The sequence below is a fragment of the Beta vulgaris genome, chromosome 7 (genome assembly GCF_026745355.1).
Source record: "Beta vulgaris subsp. vulgaris cultivar EL10 chromosome 7, EL10.2, whole genome shotgun sequence".
Lineage (NCBI taxonomy): Eukaryota > Viridiplantae > Streptophyta > Magnoliopsida > Caryophyllales > Amaranthaceae > Beta > Beta vulgaris.
The window spans coordinates 50613047-50626023 of record NC_079208.1 but is presented as its reverse complement, the minus strand read 5'-3'; the positions used below and the strand labels follow the sequence as shown (position 1 = coordinate 50626023).

Genomic DNA, 12977 nt, shown 5'->3' with positions numbered 1-12977 from the left:
GTAACCCACATTTCCTATGTTTCAACTGGATTTCCCTTCATATACTGATGAAGTCAACTTTGGAAAATACTTGGTAAATGTCGAAAAATGGAGAAAATCTGGGTTAAAAAATAAGAGATGTATGCACTCCACATATTTGATTTTTACGAGTCAATGCTGAAAAATGCTTGATAAATACCGAAAAATCGGTTGAGGTTATTCCTCGCAAAATATTTTCTTCTTAAAATATTTGTTTCCACTAATTTTCCTAGAGGTAACTAGGTACAAAACCTACCTGCCACTACTAAGAGTACTAACTACTAAATAATAAAAGACTGAACGAAGAAACTCTAATTAACAAAAAAAAGACTTAGACAAAAGTCTTCTCTGAAAATGAAGCTCCAAAGCTCATTCCTCGCTCAATATAGATCCATAAACATACGTCATCTTCATCTTCATCTTCAGTTTAGCTTATCCCGCGTTTCACCGTACGAGATTGCTAGGTAGGTTCATCAAAACTTCAAAGAGATTACGAGACCAATTTACCAGATGACTAGACATTAATCAATGATTATATATTCATTATTACAGTACTACACTGAAATTTATCCGAGTATTATATCTCCTTTTTTGGTTGTCTAACTATTTTTCTGTGATTTGCAGTTATGTCAGGCTAAAATATCAGGACGTAAAGTATCATTTATGGCTGCACCCATTTTCGTTGGCAGCTAAAACCTCGAATATCTGTTTGTGAGTTTCTGCTGATTTAAATTCTTACTTTCTATATATATACTTCTTTCTATATATATACTCTTTCTATAAGTATTATATGTACATATTTTTCTCTTTATAAATGCGCTATGTCTGGATCTTTGCTTCATAATCTTTAGCATTGCGCCGGCTGAATCACCAGGGCAAACTTTCGTCAGCCAATCTTCAATAAACCTGTTGAACTGACGGGCGGCCCGACCCGGTTGAGCCGGTTCAAGTCAACTATATATATTTTAAAAATAATAATGATGATGATAACAATAATAATGGTCGTAATATATATATATATATATATATATATATATATATATATAAGTTTTTTAATTATTTGGCTAGTGTAATGTGAATAAAAAAAGTTTTATCTAAGAATAAGGATGAAGTTTATTAATATTTCCCATAATCACAGCTCAAGAACCAAATTAAAACATGCAAAAAAAAAAAAAACTTTTAAACAATACAATAAAAAAGCAATACATTATTGTTATTACTGTGAATTCCTTACTAAACTAGTACTAGCACGTATATTTTTAATATTTCTGTTTTGGAATTTTTGGCTGTTGTAGTTTGTTTTTTCCGTTCATTTCATATGTTTAAGGTTGTTTAAGGTTAGCTCGTAGATTTAGTTAAACTTAGTTGTAGTCTCGAAGGTAGCAGAATTATTATTGGTTTCGGATTTGCATTTTGTGATTGAATAGAATAATAGTGTCTTTCTCGGAAGTCTATTCCCCAAATTTTAATTTCTTGTACTTAGCTATATAGCTAAGATTAGAGTGGGTTTTGTGATTTCTAAATTTCTCGTTGTAAAAAAACTAAATCAATTAAAATAGATGTCATCCTAAGGTGAACTCCTCACACAAGTCTTCCAAGTCCCAACTGTGACAAAATAATTTACATGATTGTTTTAGTTGCAACATTTATTTTCTACGCTTTTAATGTAAAATTTTGACCATTATATAAAATCTCTAATTATCTATTAGTAAAAATTATAAAAATTTGATATTTGAATTATACTCCTATATGCTAAGAGAAACTCAACTACATATAGCATTTGTTTTTATATGCAATTAAAATCAAATTACGGTCAATATAACTATATAGATAATGCAAAACGTCAAAATATTGCAACCAAAAAGAATTTGAAGGATGTATAATAATATGAATCCAACAATCTTTGATGTTAGCTTTAGATTAATGTCTATAAGAGGGGAGGGAGAATTGTAGATGGATTTTAGTAATTTTTTCGGAAATAAAATGTGAAAGGAACTTCAAATACGAATGTGAGAGATTTGATGAGGAAAATCTTCATTGGCCCAAATTGAAACGACAAAACCCGACCTAGAGGGGTTTTGAACTCAGTCAACTATAATAGGCCATGATTTGAGTTCCTCTACAAAAACGAGTACACAATAACAGTTTCCTCGATTGTTACTCGATCTCTAACTTCACTCGAAGTAGTCCTCTATTACTATCTAAGGCTTAACTTGAAGTTTAACTTACCAAGTAAAATATCACTCAACCTTTTACCTCAAAAACTCAAGATACAGACTCATCAATAATGAAATATCTTGATTGTGCACATTTGTTAATGTAATTTTTTATTTTAAATATCTTTCATTACATATTAATAATCATCGAAACGAATCAAATAAGCACCTCACACGACTATATTTTTCTTATATATTGAAATTTTTTTAGAAGATTATCTCTAGTCGGAAATAATGTCAAGATTCCATGTGCACAAATCAAAACATACAGAGTGAGTACACGCTCAACGGTTCAACCATGATTTCCATTTTTTTAGTATCAAGTCTAAGTTTCTTGCAATCGATGTAATTGAATAAGGGTGTGTTCGGCGTAAATTTTGAGGTAGCTTTTAAGTAGCTTTTAGGTAACTTTTAGCTTTCGAAAAATTATTTTAGTGTTCGACAAAGTAGCTTTTAACTTTCAGGTAGTTTTTTGCTTATGGGAGTAGTTTTTGTCTAAAGCATTTTTGCCTTTCATTACATAATAAAATTTTACCAACAACTATTTTTACCTAATATTCTACTTTGAACAGCTAGTTTCTCAAGTCCATTAGAGATTTTCCACGCATACCCTTTTTCTTATATTTGATCACATCAAACAAATTAAAGATAAGTTAATTCCTCTATTTATTTATTTTGACAATGAATTTCTGTAATTGATACGTGTTGTAATGTCAACACTCTCTCTATGCTTCACTTTTCAGAAAATTTCACTTCGTATATCGTTTAATGTCAACCAAATAAACACGATATCTATTCCTTCCATCAACACTCTCTCTATTCTTCACTTTTCAGAAAATTTCACTTCGTATATCATTTAATGTCAACCAAATAAACACGATATCTATTCCTTCCGTCCCATAATATATATTGCTTGTTTCTCTCTTGAGATCAAATTTTTAAATCTTTGACCTAACATTTTTATTCAAGTATTCATGTGAGATCTTGTTAAATTCTTCTCGATGTATGATTTCATATATCAACTTTATACATATTTATTATTAAGATTTTAAAGATATTGAAGGTTAAATGTTTATCTTAAAGATCGTGTTAATAAAAAACAAACATTATATTATGAAATGGAGGAAATAAAAGTTTTTTAAAAAAATTGCTTTCGGAAAGTGCTATTAGCCTATCAGACAACAGAATCTTTCGATAATAGGTAATGGTTTACATATGATTGAACGACAGCTAGTGGACCAGCTGAAGTCCATTATAGATCCAGGCCAGGATGATAACTTTCAGGTAAAAAAAAAAAAAAAAAAAAAAAAAAGGTGCTAGCAATATGTCATTATATGTCCCCACATTTTCTCATTTAACAAGCTTTAAACAACTTTTATACTAATTGTACTATTTACATTCTCGGCCATGCATGATATACCATGCTACATCTTTGAACATGATCGTACTTTATTATCCTAATAAGTCAAACTTCACACCCCCTTGCTATTTGTGATTTGAGAAACAAAATTAGACACACACGTTTAATCATCACACAGACGCACAAGCCTAGGATCATACCAAAAGGAGCAATTGGATCATATAAGAGACATATATCGTTTTGTCTTAAATTAGATGTTATTACAAGTCTTTCGTAATATTTAAGTCGCCTGCTTTTTCTTTGATCTGCATCTAATTGGAGCAAAAAAATTGATGGTTGATTGGAGCAATTGAATCTTAGCCTAGAATTTTTTGCACGCAATGCGTGCTTGAATTTTTTTCAAAACAAATCTCGATTTTCTTCGACATAAGAGTTAAAATTTCACATTAGACATACGAAGTATAATTGTTTTTAGTTACAAAATTTGATTGGTTTAGTTTCTGTCACTTAAGTCTCTCACCATTTTTTTTTTAACTTTTCAAAGTTAAATTCTATGAACAAGAAATTTTATTGAATTTATCTATGATTTCTAATATTATAATTTTTTTAGTTGATTTTTGAATTAAGTACAATACTTCATAAATTGTAAAGAAACTGGACATTTTGATCTCAAGTCAATTTTTTCATAGGTTGTAGTTTGTAAGTGAATTTTTAAGTTTTTGTAAAGTTTCCTCATTTTAGAGATTTGCATAACGTGAATTATGCAATTTTATGATTTTAGTTGACTTGTGAGTGATTGTTATAATTATATTTTTGGTATTTTTGTTTAAAGCCCCCTTTGATTTGTAAGTGATTTTGTAATTTAGAATGGGAAGGGGATAACATAATATCTTCATTCGGGGACATCATAGCTCCTCCTTCCCTTATATAATAGAGATATGTTGTACTTTAATTCTTGAATGATATTTTACATAAATCTTTTTACCTTGATAATTAATCGCTATTATATAATAGAAAAAGATAAATCCAAATATATGTAAAAGTTTCATTATATATAGGAAACACTATAAAAAAGTAAATAGTTTTGATTTCTTGTCTAACTTCTAAATTCTGATTTCACTACAAATACACCTCTATTTTTTATCATGACCCGCCATTAAATGTGAATGGTTCTTGAGAATAGTGATTTGTAAGTAAATATTTTTGTCTGTATTGACGTTCTAGGTTATTAGTTTTAGTTTGTATGTTAATTTTAAGTTTTAATAAAGTTTCTTGATTATTTGAGTGATTTGTGTGATTTTTATAACGTGATTTTCTCAATTGTATGACTGATTTGTAAAGTTTCTTCTTAAGTGATTTGTGAGTGATTTATGAGTGGGTGTTGTAAATTAATTTTCGGTAGTTTTCTATGATTGCCAATTTTGATTTTGACATTCCTTTTGTAATTTAGAAAAGGAAGGGGGGCAAAATAGGCATTTCAAAAGAGGACACCAATACTCCCATTCCCTTATACAATAGAACTTTATAACTTGAGCACAAGTGTGTAACTTTAAGAACATTATTTGCTTTTTTGTTTTTTTGCCAACAAGTACACATATGAACATTCTTTTCATTGTTAACATAATTGACATATACAAGATCCAGATGCAACCTAACTAGGCTATTATAGTTATTTTCTTTGAAAAAAATAAGAGAGAGATAGTAATGCCTAGTAGAATTCGAACTTTACCTAAATGTATATTTCCTACAAGGGAACGCTGGTAATTTTACATGATGGCTAAGGGCCTGTTCTCTTCGGCATAAAACAGCTGAACTGAACTGAATTGAACTGAAATGAATAGTGATATATGAGAGTAAAAGTATTGTCAAGAGCTAAACGGAACTGAACTGAACTGAATTATGCTGAATTGAACTGAAAATAAGCTGGGGAGAACAAGCCCTAAATTAATACTAAAAAACAGTCAAGTTGGTACGAGTCAATTGCTACCAAGTTAGAATTTGATATCAATTCATAAGTTGATATCAAGTTACAATTCAGTACCAAATTAATTAGAGTCAAATTGGTAACTTGGTACCAACTTAACTGTATCATGCTACTAACCAAAGTACGGTCAAGTTGGTACCAAAATTCTAACTTGGTACCAGCATGACTCTATTTTTTGGCCCCCCACTAGGGACCCATAGGTAAGAAGAATGACCCTACTAGACCAGCAGCTCTCCCAGGTCAACCAACCCAGCTACATAGGTCAACGCAAGATAGTAGAAAGGGGAAATAAGAGAATCCCTACTCCCAGTCACAACTAGGCAATGAGGTTCAAACTTGTAACAGTCACAAGGTGAGTTTCCCAACACTTCCACCAAGCAAGTTTGGTTACCAGCATAACTCTATTTGGTACCACCTTGATCAATGTCTTTCTGAACCAACTTACCTTCCCTACTCATGAATTTACGCGTGTATACTATCAAATTGTTACCAACACTCTTTTTGTTGAAATTAATTTAATATCAACAAATATTATTTTAATTGTGTATCTTTAGTGGGTAGATTAATCATTTGGTAGATATAGTAGTACTGTTAAAACTGGTGTTTGGACACTCCATCAAGGCATCAATGGATTTTATAGAAGAAAACAGTGAGAATAGAAATAAAACTTTATTGATTTAGAAGGTCATTGTAATAATAGTTGTGTTAATGAAGTAGGTACAATAAGCTATTTATACTAAAACTAAATAAATAAATAATAACTAATTATTCTTATATTCAGGAAACTAATCTAACAAACTAAACTTGCAACTTGAAGAGTTGAAGTGAATACTTGTAACTTGAACAAGTATCCATACTTTGCCATTAACTTTTAGTTGTAAAATTGCTTCTCTTTTTCATGTAAAATCTTTGTGTCTCTCTTCTCAATTCTCATCATCATATGAGCTCCTTAATTGGGTTTAAGATAATGTCATTGCAATGGTATTGTAAGTGTTTAAACTATCTTCTGACGGAGCCTTATATGTGCATATTGTTTAAGACTCGATGAATATAATCTTCAGTTGATCATATTATTGATGTTAGGAAAATTTGCCTAAAAAAACCTTTTACGAGTTCAGTTTTGCGAAAAAAAACCTTATAAAGCATTTTTGGCGAAAACAAACCAAAAAGTTAATTTTTTGTGCAAGATGAAACCTGAGACCATTTTCTGGTGTTGACCCTTATCTTTCCGGCTTTGACCCTAGAAATTTCCCTTCTTCCTTCATAGTTACCACGTAGCCACCACTACCAACACCTACCGCCAACCTCCCACCACACCAGCCACCCCTCTCCCTATTTCCTCACTCATCCTTTCTCTCACTTCCCATGATTCTCACTTTCTTCTCTCGCATTCCTCTTCATGTGTGTTGCCGCTTTAGACTCTGAGCCCCATCCCTTCTGAAATTACCTCCCTCTTCCTTCAACTTTTTGGGTTTTTTTTGTTTGAATCACAACTTCGAACACTTGTTTTTAGAAACTTCAGCTTGAATCTCAAAGTTTTAAACCCAATAATCGAATTCTAAGATTTGACTCTCAAAGTATCAAACCCAAAAATTCGATTTTTGAGTTTTAAGTTCGAGATCTGCTCATTTGTGGTTTTTGGTTTGATGTTGAGCAAAGTTTTTCGAGGTAGTTTCTGTTTTATTTATGGTGGTAGTGGGTAGTGGGTTTCATGGTGGCGGTGAGGAGTTTTATGGTCATATGATGGTGGTAGGTTTAGATTTTATGGGTTGCAAAGGGAGAGGAGAGAGGGTAGGGGCGATCGGGGGGGTGGTCGGGGCTTCCGCCTAAGAGGGTGGATGAAAGGGTTGGGGGCTGGTGGTAGGGTGGGGTGGTTGCAGGTGGTGGGGGCTGGCTGGTGGGGTGGAGTGGGTTGCATGTAGTGGGGGCTGGCTAGGGGTAAATTGGGGGCTTCATGGTTGCGGGTTGCACTGGGGTGAAGTGGGGGGTGTAGGGATAGGTGAGGGCTGGCGATAGGTGTTGGTAGTGGTGGCTAGGTGGTGATGATAGAGGAAGAAGGGAAATAGGGGTGGTCAGCGGCGGAAATTCTATGGTCAACATCGAAAAATGGTCTCAAGTTTCATCTTGCAAAAATAATTAACTTTTTGGTTACGGTTTATTTTGCAAAACTAAACTCGTAAAAGATTTTTTTGGCAAATTTTCCTTGATGTTATTCATTCCAATACACAATAAAACTAAAGATGTTTTCGTTGAAACTATTATTTTACATTCAATAATGAACATGGCCTCTTACTAGAGTTGAAGTGTAGCGTGACCTAATGATGAGTTATAGGTTGATCAATGAACCCGCTGTACATGAATATTATGAAAAATTTCTTCAGGTACCTCATAGGTTTAACATAACTCTCAAATTACCCCCTCATATTTGGGAAATTACTCAATACCCCTGAACTTTGATTTTGTGCTCATAATACGTACCCTTGCTAAAAACGAAACTCTAACGTTGTTAGTTTTTTTATCTCTCTCCTCTTTATTTTCATCTTCTTCATCTCTTCTCCCATCGTCCTCCATTGATGATATCCTAAACTTCCAATTTGCTTTCTATCCTTCCAACTACATACCTTTCTTCCCCATCTTCATCTTGTGAAATACCCCCATTTTAGATGATGGTGAAGTTGAGTCTCTCTCTTTGTAAATATCTTCCAAATAAGTGATGGTTGTTGTTGAAACTGCCATGGGTTTTAGAAATGGCTTTTACATTTTTCATGGAGTTGTTCAATTTGGTTCTAGTTTCTTCTTCGATGTTAAGGAGTTGTGTTTTATGAATTTGTGCTTGAATTGTGTTCTAAGAACAACGAGGAATGAAATTGAAGGGGTTCTGAAATTTACGAGAGAGAGGAAGAAGATGGAGATTATGAGGAGTTTAAGAGGGCTTGAAAAAAGATAGGTGAGATATTGAAATTGCCATAATTGATTGTCACATGAGCATGGAGAAAGAGGAAGAAAATGAAGACGAGGAGGAAAGAGAAATTCATGTAGGTGGAGGGAGAAAGAGAAAATTGAAGATTTAGTATGTCATTAATGGAGGATGGTGGAAGAAGAAATGAAGATGGAGAGGAGAGAGAGGACAAACATAACCGCATTAGGATTTCTGTCTTTAGTAAGGGTATTTTAAGCACAAAGTCAAAGTTCAGTGAAATATGTGGAATTCCCCAAATGTGAGGGGCAAATTTAAGAATTACGTCCCACGCAATTTAGGTTGACCATGACCTTTTCATCTCTTAAAGTGATTATTTTTTACATTGTAAAATTTAGGATCACATTTTTTAGGGGTTCAATATTGAGCTTAAGTTCAACTGGACAAAAATCTAATATTTTTCTCAATTACAATGAAAACTCCTTTCTCTCTTTTCTATTACTTATAGCTCTTTTTTCAAAGTTTACCAAGTCGCTCTTCTACTTATACTAGGGGCCTCATTTTGTTATAACAACAGGGTCACAAGAATATAAAAAATGGCCCTGGTAAAATTTGTGGTTAATGTCTCTTCTTATTATTTTCCATGTCAAAAGAGATGGTGATGTACTTATTAGGAAGTAAGAGTTCTAGTTAATTAAAAAGGTAGTTATTAATGGTAGTAAAAATTTGCAAACACATTAATTTCTTGGTTGAGTAATCCATTTTAGGAAAAAAGGCTAACCAACAACCTACGGTGCAATCTGCTCATGAGTGCACCATATTATTGTGATGTTTTGGATTCATAATGTATATTTAGACATATCAAATATAAGGTAAGTAGAGATATTGATAGTAAGAGCTTGTTTAGTTCACTATATTTAGGGTCCAAGAAACGAAAATCAATTACCGATTTTCTTTCTTCATGTTTGGTCCAATCCCTCACCATTCATTCCATTACCATTACTTGGTGGTAATGGACTCTCCCAATTTGTTACCTCCCCTCCCTCTCAAGTAACAAAATCTATTAGTTGGTGGTAATGGTTACCATTCAATGGCTTGAACCAAACACCCAATAAATCTAACCATTTTTATTACCATCTCCCTCCTTTATTTGTTTCCATTCCCTTTCCATTCCATATCTTGAACCAAATGACCCCTAAAAGTCGTACGTGCTTGGTCATCATTGAAGTAAACGGGCAAAAATCTTGCTTGATCATTGAAGTATTTTTACTCTACAGTAATAAATCAAGGACTCATGGAAGTACTTTCTTTTCGGTATATCCAATATGGATGGAAGTATTTTGCAAAAAGAATCCCAAAAAAATTCTGACAGTTATTCCTTCTGTAGGAACTAAGACGTTTGTTCCTTACAATTACTTCTGTACAATATCCAATAGTAGGTATTTTTTGAATTTCTGTTTGATACTCAATTTAATTAAGTACTTCTTTATTCTAATTTCTACTTACATGCAACATGGAGGTACACAAAGATTAAGGAGCTCGTATGATGAACAGCAACGAAAAAAGAGACCCATGTGATGACGAAAGAGATACAAAAAATCAAATAGAAAAAAAGTGTTGCAATTATTTCAGTTTGGAGGATAATAGTATATTTAGGAGTATGTTTGCGATCTGATTATAGTAATTTTTTCTCTTGTTTCAGAGTCAGTAATGTATATGCAAGCTGCACAGTGGGCAGCAATGCAGCATGTAGGCTTAGCATGAACGACATGATCTCCAAGTGAATAGCATATTGATTATTCTTACCGTGATTGAGCATCCAGAAGCTACTATGATTACAAATATGCTAAATGTCGTATTAGGAATACTGCCAGCACTATATGAATTTTGGAGACGATTTGTGGAGGTAGACATGAAACGCGCTGAGCTGAGTAATGTGCTGCAAGAAGTAGTTAGCCAAGCGGAAGACATGAATCAAGAAGCGAAAATGGAAGAGCTAGAACCTGGGAAAAAGCGCAAGAGAGTGTTGGATTCCTACTTAAATCAAGCTGAAGATTACAAAAGGTTCACACAGGTGGTGCTAGACAGAAGTCAGGAAGGGCAGTGGATACTGAAGCGTATGAGGTGGGTGCCCAGCATTGAGCGACACCTCAAGGAAGGACAGGGGATTTTGAGCAAAGGTAGGCAGTTGCTAGAGCAAGGCCTGACGTATGACGAAGTTAGAATGCGTGGGGAAAAGTTACCTTTGGAAGAGAATCAGTACATCGGTGAGACTGTTTGTGGGCTATTCAATAGAGCACTCCGAGTCCTGAGAGATGGCAGTGTGCAATGTATTGGTATATATGGTCATGCTGGAGCTGGCAAGACTAATCTCATGAAGCGCCTCTACAACGAAATCTTTGAAGATCAAGAGGGTTTCAAGGCTGTCTTTTGGGCTACGGCACCTAATTTTGAGAATGATCGGAGAAACTACAACAAGGCCTTGCAAAAATGTGTGGCAGATGGGATGTGGGTTGATTTAGAAAATGATGTTGTTCACGATGAAGCAAGAAGTGCAGGAAAGTTAATGGCAAGACTCCAGGATATAGGCTCTGGTAAGGCCGTTTTCTTCTTGGATAATGTGAAACATGAGTTTTCAGCTTATGAACTTCTAGGAATACCATCACTTATGACTCCAGAAAGTACTAATGTCAACTGCATCCTAGTGTTTAGTACTCTGTCTAGAGACGTGTGCAACAGGATGCAGTGCGACCTCCCCCTCAAGATGGACCTATTGGAGAAGACAGAAGCCGAGGAGCTGTTCTTGCACGAAGTTAGATGCGGTGAAAATCATCGTCTGCTCTCAAATCAAGAGCGAAGGATTCAAAGACTAGCAATTAAAGTGGCAAATGAGTGTGCTAGAATGCCGTTGGCTATCATCATCATAGCGCGGTCCATGGTTAATATTAAAGACCTTTCAGAATGGCAAAACCGGCTGAATGAGTTGATGAACACCATTTCTAGCATCCATGATGAAGAGGATAAGATACTAGAGCAGCTCAAATTTGGATATCATCGTTTGAAAGACAACACTGTCCAGCATTGCTTTCTTGTCGCTGCAAATTTGTTGGTTAATGATCGTCAGGTTTCTAAACGGCAGATTATTGAAAAATGGAAGAATTCGGGGCTAATTGGTATGGACAGACCAAGTGCGTATGCTGATGATCAGGGTCATGCTGTGCTGAATCAACTTGAAAGAATGTGTTTGATTCAAGTTGCACCAGATCTTTCAACACTGACTATGAACAAGTGGATCTGCAAGATGGCAAACAGGGTTACTTAAACTATCGACCTTTGTGAATTTGGTCTATCTCAACTCGAAGTTGGAGTTTAGCTGATCTTGAGTTGGCGGTTTCGTTCATATATCTGTCAAGACAAGAATCTTTGGGGGTGTTTGTTGAACAATTATGATTTCTAACACTACCAATTTCTTTTTGATTTATCCTCCTATCAACTGTTGCAGTATTGTGTGTGTGTTTTTTTTTTGTTGAACAATTACTATAGTATTGTTTGTTAATTAGTTGTGTAATCTTCCTTCAAATTCTTAGTTTTCCCGTTGAGAGTGTCGAGGACTATGTTTATTTTTTACCAGACGTGTTATATGGTACGTATACATCTACACTTGTTCATATAAAGGGCGAAGACATATAAAAATGAACCAAAGATCCTAGAGTTCACTAGTATGGCTTTCTATCTCATATGGGAGATCAAGATTTAAATCTTGGTGGAAGCATAATTTTAATGACATGAAATTTGTGACCTGTGTTGTACATGGGTTAAATATTTTGAATATTATATTTTCTTTTTGAGAAAGATACTATAATTATTTTAAATAAATTAGTTGTTAAAAGTAATAGTTTTATATTTGTATTTCAATTTTTTTGAGAAATAGTTTCAAATGTTTGATTTTTAAAAAATTAGTAAAAATGAATTAAATTATACAAACTGGATCAAAATTAGAATTTATGGGAGATATTGCATATGATTAGAAACATTAACTGCTTTTCATACTATTTGAACAATCCTATTTACTATGCTTACATAGCTACATGTAACATCATAGAAGGTTAACTATAGCTAGTAGTATCCAATATTTTCCATACATTACACTCTATTCGTTTCCTTAAAAAATAGAGACAGAAAAAAAAAAAAAAAGGCGTTTAATAACAATTCTTGGGCTATATAGGATAAAATAAGGGAGGATGATTCGAACTTATGACCTATCGTTCACAACACTTCAATCTTAACCACTAGGCCAAGACATCCTTGGTATATTATTTTGTAGTTGTATCAAGTTATTAGACTAGAGTCTAGTTACCCATTCAACAATATAAGTTAAACAAAATTAGCTAGTTTTTTTTTCAAAAAATAATGTATATCAGCAAGAGAGAGAAGGGACTGATTATGCGCAAATTAGATCCTACACCGAGGTGTAGGATGAGC

General features: G+C 33.8%; 1 protein-coding gene across 1 annotated transcript; it reads left to right on the top strand.

Moving 5' to 3' along the window:
- The first annotated feature begins 327 nt into the window (after nt 1-327).
- Nucleotides 328-12103, top strand: LOC104899633 (probable disease resistance protein At1g15890). Its single transcript, XM_010686861.4, has 3 exons — nt 328-482; nt 643-729; nt 10198-12103. The coding sequence occupies exon 3, from the start codon at nt 10327-10329 to the stop codon at nt 11815-11817; it is 1491 nt and encodes a 496-aa protein (XP_010685163.1). The 5' UTR covers nt 328-482; nt 643-729; nt 10198-10326; the 3' UTR covers nt 11818-12103.
- Nucleotides 12104-12977: the final 874 nt, after the last annotated feature.

Coding starts and splice junctions, on each gene's coding strand:
- LOC104899633 (XM_010686861.4), top strand. CDS start 10,327: ATGATTACAAATATGCTAAATGTCGTATTAGGAATACTGCCAGCACTA.